The sequence below is a fragment of the Pristiophorus japonicus genome, unplaced genomic scaffold (genome assembly GCF_044704955.1).
Source record: "Pristiophorus japonicus isolate sPriJap1 unplaced genomic scaffold, sPriJap1.hap1 HAP1_SCAFFOLD_270, whole genome shotgun sequence".
Taxonomy (NCBI): domain Eukaryota; kingdom Metazoa; phylum Chordata; class Chondrichthyes; family Pristiophoridae; genus Pristiophorus; species Pristiophorus japonicus.
This window is the reverse complement of record NW_027252450.1, coordinates 763,118-783,954: the sequence shown is the minus strand read 5'-3', so window position 1 is coordinate 783,954 and position 20,837 is coordinate 763,118. Positions and strand designations below refer to the sequence as shown.

Genomic DNA, 20,837 nt, shown 5'->3' with positions numbered 1-20,837 from the left:
CTTCAGAGTATAATGCAGTTTATAAGCAGAGTTTGTCAGCAGTTCCGAGTGTAGGCATACATTAAATAAGTTTCTCTCTTTTTCTCAAACTGTAACAAAATACATTATTTTTTATACAGTATTCTTTTTTTTATCAAACTGGAATTGGCCTGTCCTTATTTTGTAGCTTCCGGGCCGTGCACTTTCCTTCACCAATTCATACGCACACATTTATCGTACATCAAGATTCGCTAGTTTCCCGTCAATGCACAGTCCTTCAGCCGATTCATACCCACACAAATTTACATTGTTTGTCCATCAACAACCTCTCATGTCGCCTGCAATAATATGTGGTTACATGTTTATAGTAGGCCAACTATAGTCAGCCTTACTTCAATCTTGAGCACTGGCAGTTGCAAAGTGTAATATATATCTCTCGCTCTCTCTTTCTCTCTCGACTGATGCTAACCACATTTTTTCTGCGCACTGAAATAACTAAACATGAACACATTTCAGCAACCGAATTAACTGAGTTACATTTGGAGCATAGGAACACGACTAGGCTATTCAGCCACTCGAGCCTGTTCCTCCATTCGATGAGATCACGCTGATCTGCGACCGAACTCCAGATACCTGCCTTTGGCCCATATCCCTTAGTACCTTTGGTTAATAAATAGCTCTCAATATCCGTTTTAAAATTAACGATGAATCGAGCATGAATTTCCGTTTGCCAAAGAGAATTCCAAAGTTCTACTGTCCTTTGTGTGTAGAAGTGTTTCCGAATTGCCATCTTGAAAGGTCTGGCTCTACTGTTTAGACTATGCCCACATGTCCTAGAATACCAAACCAGCGGACATAGTTTCTCTCTATCTACCCTATCTGTTCCCCTTAATATCCTGAAAACTTCGATCAGATCCCCCCTTAACCTTTTAAATTCCAGGGAATACCCGACTAGTTTGTGTAATTTCTCCCTGTAAATTTATATATATATATGTTACACCATATATATGGTGTAACATATCAAATTCATGTTCAGAAAGAATGTGTAGTAAATTTACGTGCTGAGAGATCAGGGATGTTATTCATTCATTTTGTAATCACTACACTGATGTTAATACTGTGCTCTAATTGGTGACTACAACTAACGTTATATGTGTTGCTGCAATCTCAGCTACTGTAGCAACAGTCACATCAGATCCCTTATCTCCAAACGAATGACTAAGGCAATTAAGAAAGTAAACTATCATGGTACTTTGGGATGGGTGAGTATGGGCCTAGTTTTTAATAAATTTAGTTACATATGCCAAAAAAATCATAGGATTACATAGCCAGTCTGTGCCAGTCTTTATGCTCCACTCGAGTCTCCTCTCGTCTTTCTTCAACTAAATCTATCCACATAACCCTCTATTCACTTCTTTCTCATATGCTTGTCTAGACTACCCTTAAATGTATCTATTCTATTCGCTTCAATCATTTCTTGTGGAAGCGAGTTCCACATTCTCATCACTCTTTGGAAAATAATTTTCTTGTTAATTCCCGATTGGTTTTCTTGGTGACTATTTTATGTTGATAGCCTCTAGTTATGCTCTTCCACACAAGTGGAAACATCCACTCAGTATCCACTCTATCAAAACTTCTTATATTTTAAAGAACTCTATTAGGTCAACCCTCAGCCTTCTTTTTTCAAGAGAAAAGAGTCCCAGCCTGTTCATCCTTTCCTGATATTTGTACCCTTGTATTTCTGGTATCAACCTTGTAATTCTTCTCTGCACCCTCTCCAGTGCCTCTGTATCCTTTTTATAATCTGGCAACCAGAACTGTACGCAGTGCTCCAAGTGTGGTCAAACCAAGGTATACGGAATCCAGAACTATGCGCAGTGCTCTAAGTGTGGTCTAACAACTCTATATGTAGACCATAACTGTACGCAGTACTCCAAGTTTGGTCTAACCAAGGTATAACGGGACCAGAAGTGTACGCAGTACTTCAAGTGTGGTCTGTCTAAGATATATGTAGACCAGAACTGTAAGCAGTACTCCAAGTGTGATCTCTCCAAAGTATATGGAGACCAGAACTATACACAATACTCCACGTGTCGTCTAACCAAGGTATATGAAGACCTGAAGTGTACGCAGTACTCCAAGTGTGGTCTTTCCAAGTACCGATGCAGGTTTAGCATAACTTCCGTAGTTTTCAAATCTATCAATTGAAATCCGATAGAAAAATATCGTCCTGAGAATGGGAAGGCAATTGAAGAGTTGAGCTAAAGGAAGGTCAGTTTGTGCAGATTGAATGGAGACGTGCGGTAAGTGGCTACACAATTTTCATTATTGAAAGCAGATAAAAACAGAATGAACGGAATATCCTGGAACCAAAGAAAGAATCAGTACTTCCTGGTTTAAACCGCTCTCCCGCCATCCTTAACTTTTGGGTAATAACGAAATTCCATGTGTACATGAGGTGCAATCGGACAGATTTTGTTCTAAAAGCATCCTATTAAGTTAATCAGTCGAGATTTGCAGCACAATTGCATACAATACTTTTGTTACAGAGAGTCTCTTGGTGCCGACTATCTACATGGACCCAGATTCCGGCACTGCTTCAAATGGAAACAATGTGGCCATTTCCTGCAAAGGTGACATTCGCTCTGGAGGGGGGACATTTCACTTGTACAAAGATGGCAAAGGAAACCCTGTACAGTCTCGTACTGTGACCGGCGGTGAGCAGATTGTGACCTTCACCATAAATACCCGAAGCGAAGGCTCTGGAGGAAATTATAGTTGCCGATATCAAACAGAGGTTGTTGGACGTTCGACAGACTCGCCGTTCAGCAAAGACGTGGCGATTACTGAGAAAGGTAGGGACCAAAACATATCAAAAACAGGTTGTATGTTCTTCTATCTCAATGTCTGACAGTTTCGCTCATATATAGTTAATATAGGTGGCCAATTCCATTTAACATGCAATCGAGATTCACGAATTTCCCTGAAATGGTTAACTGGGGCCGGTTCTTGATCTCCTGTCTTAATCTTTACCTTCGTGTTGCATAGCCTGCAGAAGCTAAACCCTCTGCTCGTTATCCACAGACACATGTCACGCTATCAGCGCTGTGTGGGTTATTTAACTCGCTTTACAGGTGTAGAAATTCCAGGTACCTTCCGATTTCATTGTCCACCCTCTCTGCGTTGGTCCACGAAGACAGCACACATACCAGGGAGCGGCTGGCTGCAAACTGTCAATGCGGTTAAATGGATGGACTGAAGCTCTTCCATTTGTGACCAATATTGTTATTGGCCCAGAAGTGTACGGGCTTCGTACAGAACAATATCTCACGCTGGGTCGCAATACGTCATCGATGTGATCACGTGGGCCAGACCAACCTCTCAGGGTTGTGAGAATCCCCATTCAAATTTATGTGAGTTCCGTACGTTTCGAACCAGCATAAGTTTGAATGGGAATATCCTCCCAAATTACAGAAACACTGAGAATAACTTTTCAAAAAACCATCACATGTTTCAAATTAATAAAAATAGAATTTAATTAATTATTTAAAACAAAAAATGGATGTTTTGAAAAATAAATGTACTTATTTTAAAGTCTAAAAGTAGACTTACCTTATTCAACAGGATTTGGAATATTTAAATTATTTTTTTAAAGTATTTTTCTGTAGTTTAAAAGTCTTACGACTGATAAGAGCAGGACTTACACCTGCTGTTACCAGCGTAAGAATTGAATGACATTTGCTGGGCATAAAGTTCATCTCTCCGTTCATAAGCGCCCTTTAGTGTAGGATGTGGTGCATCTGTCAAGAGAATTCTTAACATGCTTCACATACTTAAACCGGACATGTGTGCAGCTCGTCCTCACCCATGTGGAGAGCGAGTTCAGGCCTAATCTGTGCACAGTTAACGGCCTTAAATCTTACCTTTGTGTCCCCAGTACTGCCACGGTGACACACGTGTGCAAAGTTACAACAAGACTATAAATAAGTGAGAACAGAATCAAACCTAATTAGCATTGAGCAAGCTGTAAAATTCGTCAAAATTTACTACACACAAACAATACCAGCAATTGCTTCAATGACCATGTTTAAGTTCATCATAAATGCATTAATAAAGATTCCCACCATTCATCAATATGTTCGAAAGGAATGGGTTAAACACTTTGAAGGAAAAACTGTTAAACTCCCACAATGATTACCTGAACTTAAATTGTTATTACTGGGGTTATTTTCATGTTACAATAGAGAAACTGCCAGCGGGTGTTAACAATGTTATGGCATAAATATTAAAGTTACGATGCACCTCCATTTTGAGTTGACTTTGGAAGCGTTAATTACTAAGTTAAGACGTGCTCACAACGAGCTACAATGATCTTGGCTTCTCCCACAGAACAATATCTCATGGTGACCGCAATCCGGCTCTGCCTCGGTGCCTTAGTGGTAATTGTGATGGTGATATTCATTGTTCAACATCTTGTTAGTGCAAGGTCTCCCCAAGGTAAGACATTACATACAGTTGCTGGTGTTAGATTTCTCACCTGTGTTTTGACTTATTGTGTAGAACTCTGTGGAAAGGACATGCCCACATCGTTATCCTTAATACAGAGCCTGCTCGATAAAAGCACACACCCAGTCACGTAGTATTGCATGGCATTTACAGCACAGAAACAGGCCATTCGGTACATCAGATCCGTGCCGGTGTTTATATCCACACCAGCCTCCTCCCACCCATCTTCAGCTCAGCCCATAACCATATTCTTATATTCCTTTCTCCCTATTGCTTATATCTAGCCTTCCATTAAATGTAACTGTGCTATTTGCCTGAACCTCTCCCTGTGATAGCGAGTCCCATATTCGAACCATTCTTTTGTGTAAGAAGTTCCTTCTTAATTCCTTATAGGATTTATTCGTGACTATCTTATATTCATGCCCAAAATAATGTTCTGATCCATAAGTGCAAAGTCTACATCTAACCTATCGAACCATTCCATAAATTTAAAGGCCTCTATCAGGTAAACCCTCAGTCTTTACTTTTCTAGACAAAACATCTCCTGATCAATCATTCTTGATAACCTCTCGGTTCTGGTATCATTCTAATACCTATTGCATGCCTCTATATCAATATTATAAAATGGAGACCACAACTGTGCACAGTCCTCCAAGTGTGCTCTAAACAAGGTCCAATGCCATTTTAACAGAACTCTATTCCCCCGGAAAAGAACATCGCCGTTGTTTGTTTGCTTTTTATTCGCTTGTTTACCTGTCATGCTATTTAGAAACATAGACATAGAAACATAGAAAATAGGTGCAGGAGTAGGCCATTCGGCCCTTCTAGCCTGCACCACCATTCAATGAGTTCATGGCTGAACATGCAACTTCAGTACCCCATTCCTGCTTTCTCACCATACCCCTTGATTCCTAGTAGTAAGGACTTCATCTAACTCCTTTTTGAATATATTTAGTGAATTGGCCTCAACAACTTTCTGTGGTAGAGAATTCCACAGGTTCACCACTCTCTGGGTGAAGAAATTCCTCCTCATCTCGGTCCTAAATGGCTTCCCCCTTATCCTTAGACTGTGTCCCCTGGTTCTGGACTTCCCCAACATTGGGAACATTCTTCCTGCATCTAACCTGTCTAACCCCGTCAGAATTTTAAACGTTTCTATGAGGTCCCCTCTCATTCTTCTGAACTCCAGTGAATACAAGCCCAGTTGATCCAGTCTTTCTTGATAGGTCAGTCCCGCCATCCCGGGAATCAGTCTGGTGAACCCTCGCTGCACTCCCTCAATAGCAAGAATGTCCTTCCTCAGGTTAGGAGACCAAAACTGTACACAATACTCCAGGTGTGGCCTCACCAAGGCCCTGTACAATTGTAGCAACACCTCCCTGCCCTTGTACTCAAATCCCCTCGCTATGAAGGCCAACATGCCATTTGCTTTCTTAACCGCCTGCTGTACCTGCATGCCAACCTTCAATGACTGATGTACCATGACACCCAGGTCTCTTTGCACCTGCCCTTTTCCTAATCTGTCACCATTCAGATAATAGTCTGTCTCTCTGTTTTTACCACCAAAGTGGATAACCTCACATTTATCCACATTATACTTCATCTGCCATGCATTTGCCCACTCACCTAACCTATCCAAGTCGCTCTGCAGCCTCATAGAATCCTCCTTGCAGCTCACACTGCCACCCAACTTAGTGTCATCCGCAAATTTGGAGATAATACATTTAATCCCCTCGTCTAAATCTTTAATGTACAGTGTAAACAGCTGGGGCCCCAGCACAGAACCTTGCGGTACCCCACTAGTCACTGCCTGCCATTCTGAAAAGTCCCCATTTACTCCTACTCTTTGCTTCCTGTCTGACAACCAGTTCTCAATCCATGTCAGCACACTACCCCCAATCCCATGTGCTTTAACTTTGCACATTAATCTCTTGTGTGGGACCTTGTCGAAAGCCTTCTGAAAGTCCAAATATACCACATCAACTGGTTCTCCCTTGTCCACTCTACTGGAAACATACTCAAAAAATTCCAGAAGATTTGTCAAGCATGATTTCCCTTTCACAAATCCATGCTGACTTGGACCTATCATATTACCTCTTTCCAAATGCACTGCGATGACATCCTTAATAATTGATTCCATCATTTTACCCACTACCGATGTCAGGCTGACCGGTCTGTAATTCCCTGTTTTCTCTCTCCCTCCTTTTTTAAAAAGTGGGGTTACATTGGCTACCCTCCACTCCATAGGAACTGATCCAGAGTCAATGGAATGTTGGAAAATGACTGTCAATGCATCCACTATTTCCAAGGCCACCTCCTTAAGTACTCTGGGATGCAGTCCATCAGGCCCTGGGGATTTATCGGCCTTCAATCCCATCAATTTCCCCAACACAATTTCCCGACTAATAAGGATTTCCCTCAGTTCCTCCTCCTTACTAGACCCTGTGACCCCTTTTATATCCGGAAGGTTGTTTGTGTCCTCCTCAGTGAATACCGAACCAAAGTACTTGTTCAATTGGTCCGCCATTTCTTTGTTCCCCGTTATGACTTCCCCTGATTCTGACTGCAGGTGACTTACGTTTGTCTTTACTAACCTTTTTCTCTTTACATATCTATAGAAACTTTTGCAATCCATCTTAATGTTCCCTGCAAGCTTCTTCTCGTACTCCATTTTCCCTGCCCTAATCAAACCCTTTGTCCTCCTCTGCTGAGTTCTAAATTTCTCCCAGTCCCCGGGTTCTCTGCTATTTCTGGCCAATTTGTATGCCACTTCCTTGGCTTTAATGCTATCCCTGATTTCCCTAGATAGCCACGGTTGAGCCACCTTCCCTTTTTTATTTTTACGACAGACAGGAATGTACAATTGTTGTAGTTCATCCATGCGGTCTCTAAATGTCTGCCATTGCCCATCCACAGTCAACCCCTTCAGTATCATTCACCAATCTATCCTAGCCAATTCACGCCTCATACCTTCAAAGTTACCCTTCTTTAAGTTCTGGACCATGGTCTCTGAATTAACTATTTCATTCTCCATCCTAATGCAGAATTCCACCATATTATGATTTGTCTATTTCCCCCATGTCCTATTCCTCCTCTGCAGCATTTAGACACTTATTTTTCAAGGAGTGTGTACCCTCTTTCTGCTTTCTAACACTATTTACCACCACACACATATATAGTGTATAATTACACACCAGATGTGGAAGTTTATTAATATCTTCCTGTATATATTGCAGTCCTCCTCTGTATTATCTACAATCACCAATGTTGTGTTACATGAGAAGTTTGAAGTTGTACTTCTATAGAGGAGCAGGTGGGCAGGAACCAGATCGGGAATGTTCCTGACGTGTCCCTGACCCCAGATGTCCCTTTCGTCAATATTACAGGACTTCCCAAGCTATTAAGAAACCCTGCAACAATTATCCTCCATTCTACTAATGCAATGTTATGTTTGCTTCGTATACAGGAAAGGAGACATTGGATAAAATGTGTTCGCCAGACCGCCGCAGCAGACAAAGCATGGTGGCTATGTCCATGGGTTGATTCGCTGTTTCAAAGGTGTTTTTTTTTAAATTTCGCAGAAGAGATTACTTGCCTGCAGAATACGTATTTGTTTCTTTTAAAGGACAGCCATGTCTGCTTTGGTGATGTTCTCTCTCTAATATATTGGCTACAGCGACAATTCCTGACTGAGCACCTTACACTGACTTTACCAGAAGCCCAGAAGATCCGAGTGTACCCGGACTCTCAGGGCGGTCTGATGCTGATGATACAGTGCTGATGATGTGCCTTATTGCCGCAATTTCGTTGATGAGTTTTCTGAGAAATTCTACCATTAACACAGGCTTATACTGAACAACAATCTTAGCACTGGAAATGTGCAGGGTTAAGGTTCATTGAATGATTTCATTTCTTGGAACTGCCTTTCAGATGATCATTGCTATCTCATCTCTTAAGCAATTCGTGTTGGTTTGCACATTATAATCGGAGTAAATCTAACGTGTCTTCCTGCAGTTGAGCTGAATAGTTTGCAGGACTGCCTTGATCCTGCCCTGAGCTTATTATTCTGATGCTTGGGAACATCAACTTTGAGCTGAAGTGTCAGCCTGGGCTCATTGGTAGAACACTTGCACAGACGTCAGCACATAATGCAGGCTGACACTTGGGGGATGCTCTTTTGGAGACGCAGTGTTTCAAATGAGAGGTGAGAACAGAGGAACGGAAGGAATAGGAGCAGGTGTACGCCATTCGGCCGGTCGAACCTGCTCCACCATTCAACGAGATCATGGCTGATCTTCACCTTCCTGTACTATCCCCATAGCCATTCATTCACTTAATATCCAAACATTTATCGATCTCTCTCTTGATTATATTTAACGACTGAGCCTCCACACCACAGCCCTCTGGGGTAGATCGTTCCAAAGGATCACCACTCAGTGAGTGCAGAAATGTATTCTCATCTCCGTCCTAAATGGCGGCCCACTTATTCTGGGACTGTGATCCCTGGCTACAGACTCCCCAGCCAGGGGAAACATCCTTCCTGCATCTACATGTCAAGCCCTGTAATAATGTTGTCTGTTTCAATGAGATCACCTTTAATTTTTTTAAACTCTGGAGGATATAGGCCTAGTCTGCTCAATCTCTCTTCATAGGACAATCCCCCTATCCCAGGAATCAGTCTGGTGAGCCTTCCTCGCACTCCCTCTATGGCAGGACTATCCCTCTTTAGCTAAAGAGAACAAAACTGTACACAATACTCCACGTGCGGTCTTACCAGGGCCCTATATAATTGCATATTTCAGAATTCGGTTAACCAAAGTCTTGGTCGCTCTCTCAGTTGGAGGGAATAAATGCCATCACGCTAGTCGATTAAAAGCTGGGTAGTTCTCCCCGGCTATTCTGGTGCACATTGATCTCTTAACAAACATCCCTGAAAACGATTGTCTTATCATTTATCTCTTTGCTATTTGTGGGACATTGCAGTGAGCAAATGGGGTGTCGCGTTTCTCTACAGTGCTCTCGGGACCATATTTCAGAATCGTTGTAATTGGTAGTACACGGCAGCTCCATGGGGCCGTGATAGTTGCTAAATAAATATAATTTGTTTCAAATTGTTTCTATGGAATGAAAATAGAATCTGCATTGATATATATGATACATGTGACGTATATAATCTCCGCTGTGTGTCATGTCTCAACATTTCACAAATAAATTACCTTTGCTCACCGAGTGATTTCTGTATCCGGTTCAATCTTTCTAAGGTAAGATATGCAAAGCAGGAACTGTTTCCGGCTTCTAAACGTCAGCACTAAGAACAGATTTTAGTGTTAATATGCATGGGGAGGCTGATCACTGAATAACAGGAAGAAGTGGTAAACTCTGTAACATCTAGAATTGACTATCCCAACGCACTCCTGGCTGGCCTACGCTCTGTAAACGTAGTTCATCCAAAACTCGGCTGCTGTGTCGTAACTTGCACCAAGTCCCGCTCACGCATCACCCCCTCTGCTCGCTGACCTCCATTGGCTCCTGGTTAAGCAACGCCTCGATTTTAAAATTCTCATCCTTTTTCACAAGTCCCTCCATGGTCTCACCCCTCCCTATCTCTGGAATCTCCCCCAGCCCTAAAGCCCAACAAGATATCTGTGCTCCTTTAATTCTGCCTTCTTTAGCATCCCTGAATTTAATTGCTCCACCATTGATAGCTCTTCCTAGGCCCTAAAACTCTGGATTTCCCTGTCTAGCAATCGGCGCCTCTCTACTTCACTTTCCCCTTGAAGACGGTTCTTAAAACCTACCTCTTTGACCAAGCTTTTGGTCATCTGCTTTAAGATCTCCTTATGTGGCTCGGTGTCAAATGTCGTTTGACAACGCTCCTGTGAAGTACTTTGAAAAGTTTTACTATGTTAAGTCTTTGTTGTAAATTTAAATGATGAACTCATGTTTGCTAGAGTTGAACACATCTCCCTTAGGAGTAAGAGTGAATTACATCACGTGAATCTTTTCCTGTAGACTTTCAACTTCCTGCCACGTGCAGCAGTTGAGGCGAATAGCAAAGTTGCATTGACATGGAGGCGGGAGTAGAACATGAGAGAGAAAGGATTCGAGGGATATGCTGACAGAGTTAGATGGAGTAGGGTGGGAGGAGGTTCGTGCGGGTCATAAACTCTGGCATAAACCTGTTGGAGCCGAATGGGCCAGTTTCATTCTGTTAATTTCATGTAATTTTATGTAATTGTTGTCTGAGGTGAACATCAAATGATGTTCCCTTATCCTGACACGGGTAACTGTTTGCTAACGTGAGCAAGATTGCCCAGTGTCCATTAGGGAGGGGAACCTGCCTCCTTCACCGGTTTGGGTTACATGTAAATCCTGTCCCACATCGACTCTGACCTTCCCTCTGAAGTGGCAGAGAAAATCACAGCGTAATAAAAGCGCAGCAAAGGCAAACAGATAAGTGTGCATGATGGAACATACAGCTGGGACACGCATCGAAGCAAGACATGACACAGGGCACACCCAGCCCAGTCGGATCCCGCAAAGGCCTCCTCACTACCTGATACCAAAGAACTCTCCCAAAATATAGTTCTTTATCAGTCCGACACAGTCATATCGTCAGAATCACACTTTCTAGATTCCTCCCTCACCATTCTTGGTTACGAGTAACCACGCCTCATGCATCATTTAGGCACCAGGCAGCCTCTGTACTCAATATCGAGTTCAACAATTTCAAAACATAACTTCTGCCACTATATTTTTCTGTTTTTCTCTTTTTCCCACAGCAGCTGTTGATGATTCTGCCATCTACATTTTTACCCCAACTAGACACATCTTTTGTTTCTTAACTTATCCCATTACCATCTCCCTTTGCCTCCCACCATCATTCCCTTTTGTCATTTAAACTCTCCTGCCTTCCACCTTATCACAGTCCTTCCCTTTTCTTCTTTCCTGCATCCCCCCCTTTCCCTGCTCCTACATTTGCTTAAAATCTGTTACACCTCTAATTTTTTCCAGTTCTGACGGTGTCATCGACCTGCAACATTAACTCTGTTTCTCGCTCCATAGATGCTGCATGACCTGCTGAGTATTACCAGAATTTTCTGTTCTTTATTTCAGATTCCAGCATCCATGGTACTTTGCTCTTTTTATTGTTGATTATGATCTGTCCCACCAACAGGGGGGATCAACCAGAGAGGGGGACAAAACGGAATACAGTCGTAGAGAGTGTTCCTGGGAGTCATCAACAGTGTCTTCAGCTCAACGAAGTCACTTCAGGTCAAACATACGAAAGGAAATAATCTGTTGATTGCCCCCGACTGCCCTCCATCAGCTGATGGATCAATACTGCTCCATGTTAATCCCACTTAGAGCAAGATCTGGGGAGAGCAAGGACAAAGAAAGTACTCTGGCTGGGGGGGCGGGGGTTGATTGTCCATTAGCAAGAGTGGCTCCTTGTTACATCGCCGACCGAGCAGGCCCAGTCTGTTCACAACGGGCAGTGAGAGAAAGAACACAAGGGGAGGGATTCCACATCCAACGGAGATTTGTAGCCCTCCAACATCCAGTTCTCAATGGTGAGGGACCATTGAGGGACTGAGGGAAGAGAAGGCTCCATGAACATCCAACACAATAAAGGTGGAGGTCAGCACGTGAACAGAGAAGATAAGGCTGAAGTGTCCACAATGATCTTCATCCGGAAATGCCGAGTGAATGAACATTGTTGATCTCCTTCTGAGGTCCCCCACCATTACACTTTTCAGTCCTCAGCCAATTCGATTCACTCCAAGGGTGAGCAAGGAAACGCTGATTGCACTCGACACATAAAAGGCTCCAGATTGGTCAATATCCCGGCTGTAGCAACGAATAACGTGACTTTATCCCACTGCCATGATATTCAGGTTGCTAAGTCAGTGCAATAACAGTACAGTACCCGCTCCCATCTCGTTGGCAACTCGGATGTTAAAGTGACTGGAATAAATTCTAAGGAGACCACTTGTTCGAACTGCTATGGATGGTATATCAGTTGACTCTTTTGAATTGCATGCACCTTTATTTTGGTAAGATCACGGGTAGACGCAGCTGGATTAATTCTGTATACTGAGAAGGACAATCCAAGTGTAATTCGGGAGTGGAACAGTTAAATTGCTGAAAGTTTTTTTTCAAAAGGTGGCAAGTCTGCAGTAGAATTATCCAAACTGTTTGACCGCATTGACCACAATATGTCCTTTCTGGAATGACTGAGTGCATGTCTGTTGCCTCACCGGCCAGATAACTCCACCCATAGCAGGATGTTAAACAGAAGCGTGCTAAGGTTGGAAACCGCAACTGGGGAAGTGGTAAGAGGCCGTTACCCAGGAGGGAATTGATCATACTGTGACCTTGACGTTTCCCTGCGCCTTGTGCCTGGAGATGTGACCCTTCCATTGACCATGCCACCTAACATTGTGAATATTGACAGTTAATGCACTCTGCACGCAGAAGGTGGCACTCGAACTGCAGTGTCACCACTGCCTGATGTGAGTCGCAATGTAACCTCAGCTTAATCATGATCCCTGCTCATTAACCGTGAGCTTTCCAGCAGTTTGCTCAGCCTCAGTTCAGTCTACTGGCAACATTGCGGTTCCAGGATGTGTTTTAAGGGGAAAGGAACAGAAAAGCTACAGAAATCGGAGGCGAGAGAATCATTTATCGAGGGGCAGCGGCCTGGAGGGAGGAGAAGGACATTGAAGGACAGGAATGGTAAACTGTAACTTGTATAGTATTACATAAGATTACATCGGAGATGCGGCACAGTAACTGACCATTGGGCCCAACCAGTCAATGCAGGAGTTAATGCTTCACTCGAGCCTCCTCCCGATTTTCCTCTTATAACTCTATCAGCATAACCCTCTATTCCCTTCTCTCTCATATACTTGTCCAGCCTCCCCTTCTATGCATCTATACCATTCGCTTCAACCACTCCCTGTGGTAGCGAGTTCCACGTTTTTCCCACTCTCTGGGTAAAGAACTTTTAGGTTTCTTGGTAACTATCCTCGAATGATGGCCTCGAGTTATGCTCTTCCCCGCAAGTGGAAACATTCTCTCTGTGTCCACTCTAACAAAACCTTTAATAATTTTAAAGACCTTTATTAGGTCCCCCCTCAGCCTTCGTTGTTCAAGAGGAAAGAAACCCAGCCTGAACATTTCTGTCATCTTTAGCAGCCCAACGTGGCTTTTATAGTGAAGCAGATATTATACAGTGCTCCAATATCATATCAGTCACTCATATTCTTATTTTAAGTTCGTTGTATTACAAAATCGACTCACGGGCATTAAAAAAAAATACTCATGCATGGAATCCGATTGCGTTTTGTTTGAATAATCTGAACATCTTACTGACAGTGCGTTTATACAGTCTGCGTCTCTCAGTGCTTGATACTGCCGCATTTCCCCTCCTGCCAGGATACAGCCCCCACACTGTACCAGTGTGACACTGCCCCAGTGTATTCTTGAGCACAGTCACCATTGAATCTGTTTAAGGTGTTTTCTATTTCGTTTGATATTGCTTCTTTTGTCTTTTCTGCACATTTCGAAGTGTGCAGCTCTCAAGCACGCCATTCAGATATGTCTCTGTCTCTGTTTCTCAGTCTCTCCCTCGCTGTCTACCTCTCTGTATCTATTTCTTTCTGTCTCTCTGTCACTTTCTGTCTCTATCTCTCTCTGTCTCTGTATCTCTCTCGGTGTCTGACTCTGACACTGTCTCTGTCTCTCTCTCTCATTTTCTCTATCTCACTCTCACTCCCTCTTTGTCTCACTCTCTTTCTGTCTGTCTGCCTCTCTGTCTCTCACTTTCTCGGTTTCTCCATCTCTGACTCTCTCCCCATCTCTCTCTCTGTCACTCTGTCTCTCTTCACTCACTCTCATTCACTCTCTCTCTCTCTCTCTCTCTCTCTCATTAACTCTTTCACTGTCTCGCTCTCACTCTCCGTCTCTCTGCTGGTTGTTTACTGCAGCAATACGGGATCGCTATATCTTGCCCATTCCCCATAACCCTGTATCTACCTCTCCTTAAAACATGTATTCGCTTACCCCATAAAACAAGACATATAAATTGCTTGGGGGTGATGTTGATCCTGTTACTGTATCCGGGTCACTCCTTTTCACCCACGACATTCAGTTGCTATTTATTGCATGTTACTTGCACAGTTCTGGGAGCTAATCATTCATGTCTCACATATTGCTAAGGAGGCAATGGCAGAGTGGATACAATGTCTCAGGGTCAAATAGAAGAGATGAAGGCTTATTGTTGCACACTGGAGGGATGTGTGTTGTGATGTTCTCCATGGGTCTGTTATTGAGACCACTGCTCTTTGTATTATATATTAACGACCAGGATTACTGGGTATGATTTCTAATGGGCAGACACATGGCTGCTGAAATTTAATGCCATGAAGTGACGTATGTTGGTAGTCACAATGAGAAGAGGTGATAGACATTAATTGCTACAATATAAAGGGGTCGGAGGAACAGAGAGACCTGAAGGTTCACATACACACATCTTTGTAGTTGGCAGGATAAGTTTATAAGGCAGGTAAAAAGCATTCGGGATAACAGAGATTCTAAATAGTGGCATTAGTAGTGTACATAAATATTGAAGTAATGTGAAACCTTTACAAATCACCGTTTGGGGCTCAGCTGGTGCACTTTATCCAAGTCTGGACAACACAATTTACCAAGGATGCAAAGGAAGTGTAAGGATATGCATTTGTGGAAAGGGAACAATGCAGAGAATACACAATCAATGGGAGTACCCTGCGAGGTGTGTTGTGACAGAGGGACTTTGGAGTGTATGTACACAGATACTTAAAGGTAGCAGGACAGGTCGACAAGTAAGTTAAAATGGCATATTGAATGCTTTAATTCTTTATTAGTCGAGGCATAGAATGTAAGAGCAGTGGGGTTCTGCTCGAAATGTATACAACACTAGTTAGGCCACAGCAGGAGTACTGCGTGCATTTCTTGTCACAGGAAATATGTGATTGCAGTGGAGAGGGTACAGAGGAGATTTACGAGGATGTTGCCTGGTCTGGAGAATATTACCTATGAGGAAAGATTGGATAGACTGGATTTGTTTTCTTTCGAACAGAGGAGGCAGAGGGGAGATTTAATTGAGTTGTATACAATTATGAGCGGCCTCGATAGAGTGGATAAACTGGGCATATTTCCCTTAGCAGACGGGTCAATAACCAGGGTGCATAGATTTAAAGTAGTTGGTAGAAGGATTAGAGGCGAGATGTGGGGGGAAAATCACCCAGAGGATGGTGGGGGTCTGGAACTCACTGCCTGAAAGGGTGGTAGATGCAGAAACCCTCATCACTTTTAAAAAGTACTTGGATGTGCACTTCAAGAGCTGTGACCTACAGGGCTACGGACCTAGTGCTAAGAGGTAGGATTAAGCTGGGTAGCTCTTTTTCGACAGGGTCAAGGACACGATGGGCCGAGTGGCCTCCTTCTGTGTCGTAATTGTCTATGATTCTATGATTTTATAAGGGCTTAGGCCGGATACAGTGGAAATTTAAAAGAATGCAAACAGAGATGAGGTACTTCAATTATGTGGACATACTAGACAGGCAAGAACGATTCTCCTTGGAGCAGAGAAGGGCAAAGTGTTTAAATAGAAGTGTTCTTCATTATAAATTGGTTTGATAGAGTGAATCAGGAGAAACTGTTTCCACTGGCTAGAGGTCTACAACATAAGAACATAAGAACATAAGAAATAGGAACAGGAGTAGGCCACCTGGCCCCTCGAGCCTGCTCCGCCATTTAATAGGATCTTGGCTGATCTGATCATGGACTCAGCTCCACTTCCCTGCCCGCTCCCCATAACCCTTTACTCCCTTATTGCTCAAAAATCTGTCTATCTCCGCCTTAAATATATTCAATGACCCAGCCTCCACAGCTCTCTGGGGCAGAGAATTCCACAGATTTACAACCCCCTGAGAGAAGAAATTCCTCCTCATTTCAGTTTTAAATGGGCGGCCCCTTATTCTGAGACTATGTCCCTAGTTTTAATTTCCCCCATGAGCGGAAATATCCTCTGCATCTACTTGGAGTACGCGTCTACAACCACAAGGAACATTTTACCCAAGAATGGGCCTGCATAGTCGACATGTACCCTAGACCATGGTTTGGAGAGCCAAGACCATAAACTTAGCGGCACTTCCCTGGGTACATTGCTTAACTGCGAGCATGTATTACATCTGTGAATGCAGGACTTTAAGTCCGCATCGATACCGGGCCACCACACGTGGGATCTGGAGGTCATTGATGAAGGTCTCTCTGCCCTTCTTGGGGACAATTACTCGATTGCCCCACAGAAGGCAGTCTGCCTGTATAAAAAGAGGCTCCACACTTAGTGCAATTGGCAAAAAGCACCAGAGGGAGCGCTGCACTGTCAGAGGTTCCATCTTTAGTATGAGATGTTTAACCGAGGTACTGTCTTCCCCCTCAGGTGGATGTAAATTATTCCACATAATTATTGGAAGAAGAGCAGGGGAGTTGCACCGATGACCAGGTCATTATTCCGCCCTCAGCCAAAACAAATAAAAGCATTTTGAAAATCCATCTGTTTGGTGAGGGATTGTCAATGACTATCAGATAAAACACATTGGGGAATTATTTATCAACATGTATATCTTGGGTAGAGGTCTGAGATTAAAGCTTGAAGTGACATAATTGACTGAGTGATCCTGGAATTACAGAGGCAGAATAATTAATCAAACTCTTCACTGGGTTGACTCACCAGATGCCTGCAGTGAGAGCAAGCGTGAGTCAGTCATTGCTAATTCTGGCGGGTTCCTTGGTAATTGACAGCTCTGCTGGAACTGCTGCCTCGCAGTGTCTCAGAAACACCTCTAGTTCCTTTTAATACAAATGGCGCTGTGCAGGGCAGTGCAGATAGAGACGTGAAATTTCTGTACCCACATGGCCTAAACTAACAGCTAAGATTATTGACTCATCTTTTCCCCCGCTGTCTTCTTTGTAGATAGATCAGCTTCACAGAAGCTGTAATTTGTAAAATAACACCCCTCTAATAAATTAGCGGTAGAAACTCAAGTAGTTGCTGAGAGAAAATGCCATTGAATCTATTCTCGATATCAATCGATACCTTTTAAACAATGTATTCATTCTCGGGTTAATTTTTTACTTGTTCTGTATATATGTAAATTTTTATGAATCTCTCTCTTTCTTTCTCTTTCTCTCTGTATATATATATATATATATATATATACAGAGGGAGACAGAGAGAGTGAGAGAGGGAGGGAGAGAGAGAGACAGAGAGAGAGAGAGAGAGAGAGAGTAGGCAGATATATATATATATATACATAAATATATATATATATAAAATGGCCTCTGTTGATTTATTCACGTATATGATTTCATAAAATGAAAACTATTTCTGCTGATCCCCAAAAAACTATTACTTGAAACAGTACTATTTCTTTAAAAAAGACTTAAGGAATGTATAGGTGCAGGGAAATTTACAGCTAATTACTGGGTGGGCCTGATAATACCGTTGGTTATGTCTCTGATCTGTTCATGTGCCAAACATAGAACAGAAATGAAGAAATGAAACATTGCAACACTTGGAACATGGGGCCAGTCAGCCCCACGAGACAGTTTCGACATCCAATCCATTGGATGATCTCAAGCTCAGTTCCTTTTACCCATCTTTGCTGTACAGCTTTTAGCACACTTACACAACAAAAATGATTCTATCATACACTTGACATCCCTAACTAACTTAGCATCCATAGCGTTTTGTGTGGGATGGCTCGAGGTTTCTAAATCTCTTTGTGCGAGTAACTTCCTCTGATCTGCTGCCGGTCCTTCTCTCAATTATCGTCTATCCGTGTGCTTTGGTTATCAACCTTACTATCAGTGGAAACAATTTCTATTAATTTACTCTATCAAAACCACTCATAATTTGTAATGCCTTCAGCAACCACCAACCCCCCCCGCCCCCCCGTCACCCCTTAATCTTCTCTGCTCTAAGGAGAACAACCCCAGCTTCTCCAGTCTCCCCATGTAACTGAAGTCCCCCATCCCTGGTACCATTCTGGTCACTCACCCCTTAACCTTCTCTGCTCTAAGGAGAACAATCCCAACTTCTCCAGTCTCCCTATATAACTGAAGTCCCCCATCCCTGGTACCATTCTGGTCACTCTCCCCTTAACCTTCACTGCTCTCAGGAGAACAATGCCAGCTTCTCCAGTCTCCCCACATAACAGAAGTCCCTCATCCCTGGAACCATTCTCTGAGGCCTTGGCTCGCTTCCTCAAATGCGGTGCCCGAATTGGACACAATACCCTCGCTGAGGCTTACGTCATTTATGAACGTTCACCATGAATATAACTTCCTTGTTATTGTTCTAAAGCTTTAACATGATGTCCTTGATTTTCCCTATTAATCCAAAATGCTCAATCTTTACTTCATTTGCTTTACATAATTGAGAATGTGTCTCTTTGTTCTCCCAAATATCCCCCATTGTTCGTTCACCGACTTAACTGCCAATCTCTCTTCCCGTTTTTCACCATCCCTTTTATTTCATTCAAGTTGGTTTTTCCCGAATAAAGTAGCTTTGTTGTTCACACTGTGCTCTCGTTTTCATTCAATCTTGTGCATAATAATAATATATTGGCTCCTTTATATTCTCATATTCCAATTTCATTCATGTAGAATTATGCCCTGGGATGTCATCTTTACTTTGCTTTAGTAATATATTAACACCGTAATAGTTGTAGGCAAGAGAAGAACTTAGGTCTATCCTCGGTGTCAGCTTTGGCTAGATCTTAGCACTCTTGTATCTTAACCATAAACTTGTGGGGTGAATTAGAATATAAGAACATGGGAACCTAAGAAATAAGAGCAGGAGTAGGCCATGCGGCCCCTCAAGATCGTTCTGCCATCCAATATGATCTTGGCCTCAATGCCACATCTGTGCCTGCTCCCTTTTGACTTCCTTGTAAGTCAACAATCTGTCTGTCGCAGCTTTGAATATATTCAATTACCCAGATTCCACAGTGGCAGATAATTCCACAGATTAATGACCCTCTGAGAGAAGAAATTCCTCCTTATTTCCGTCTTAACTGGGCGATCCCTCATTCTGAAGCTATGTCCCCGAGATTGAGTTTCCCCCATGAGGAGAAACGTCAGCCTCTACCCTGGCAAGCTCTCTCAGGATCGCATATATTTCAATAAGATCACCTCGCAATCTTCTAAACTCCATTGAGTAGAGGCCCAATGTGAGAATTCCTGCACAACAGACTTAATCGTGAAATTTATGCTGACACTTCAGTGCAGTTCCTGAGGGATCACACGATCTGAGGTGCCGCCTTTAATGTGAGATGTTAAACCTAGGCCCCTTCCGTCCTGTAAGGTGGATGCAAATTATCCCACAGAGTTATTCAAAGAAGAGCAGGGGATTTCCATTAGAGTGCTGCTCACTATTTAGCCCTCAACCTAACCAGGATCTTGCTGACACTCACCATCTGGTCCTACAGATTGGCGAGACTTCCAGCATCCGTGGAACCAGAACATCTAGGTATTAATGTGACATTTATTGCAAGAGGATTTGAGTATAAGAGTAATGCATCTTACTGCACTTATGTAAGGCCCTGGTGAGACCGCACCTGGTGTATTGTGTACAGTTTTGTTCTCCTTCCCTTAGGAGGCAATTCAACAAAGGTTCACCAGACTGATTTATGGGATGGGGGGCGGGTGGAAATTGTCCTATGAGGAGAGATTGGACAGGTTATGCCTATATATTCTAGAGTTTAGGAGAATGAGAGGTGATATCATTGAAACATGCCAAATTCTGAGCAGGCTTAACAGGGTAGATACAGGGAGAACCAGGGTCGCACTCTCAGAATAAGAAACAGAGATGACGAGTAATTTCTCCACTGAGAGGATGGTGAATCATTTGGAATTATCTACCCCAGAGAGCTGTGGATGCTCAGTATTTCAGTATATTCAAGACAGGGATGGATCGATTTTTGGATATTAAGGGAATCAAGGGATGAGGGGACAGTGCAGGAAAGTGGGGTTAAGGTAGAAGATCAGCCGTGAGCTTATACGAAGTGCTGAATGGCCTACTTCTGCTCCTAACTTTAATGTTGTTAAGTTGTTAATCAATGTCTGTCCTTGGGAAAAGAAGTGAAACTTTAGGCTTTAAGTACTAAATACAAAGCTTTTTGAAAACCATCCTTTGGAAAGGAATTTCAAATTTGAGGATAAATAATTATGAGATTGGAGGATAACTGATCAATAGACATATTTTGGATAGAGGCCTTAGATTAATTTGTGAATGAGAT

At 42.8% G+C, this 20,837-nt stretch overlaps 1 protein-coding gene across 6 annotated transcripts in view; it reads left to right on the top strand.

Annotated features, from left to right (window-relative positions):
* Nucleotides 1-9,712, top strand: part of LOC139247340 (T-cell-interacting, activating receptor on myeloid cells protein 1-like) — a 28,114-nt gene extending 18,402 nt beyond the window's left edge. For 4 of the 6 annotated variants that reach the window (XM_070871620.1, XM_070871622.1, XM_070871625.1 and 1 more), the window contains 3 exons: nucleotides 2,529-2,834; nucleotides 4,369-4,476; nucleotides 7,952-9,712. In XM_070871620.1, the coding sequence (XP_070727721.1) occupies nucleotides 2,529-2,834; nucleotides 4,369-4,476; nucleotides 7,952-8,028 (491 nt within the window). In that variant the 3' untranslated portion in view covers nucleotides 8,029-9,712. The remainder of the gene's footprint in view (nucleotides 1-2,528; nucleotides 2,835-4,368; nucleotides 4,477-7,951) is intronic. The other 2 variants (XM_070871621.1, XM_070871624.1) reach the window with 2 other exon arrangements.
* The last annotated feature ends 11,125 nt before the right edge of the window (nucleotides 9,713-20,837 follow it).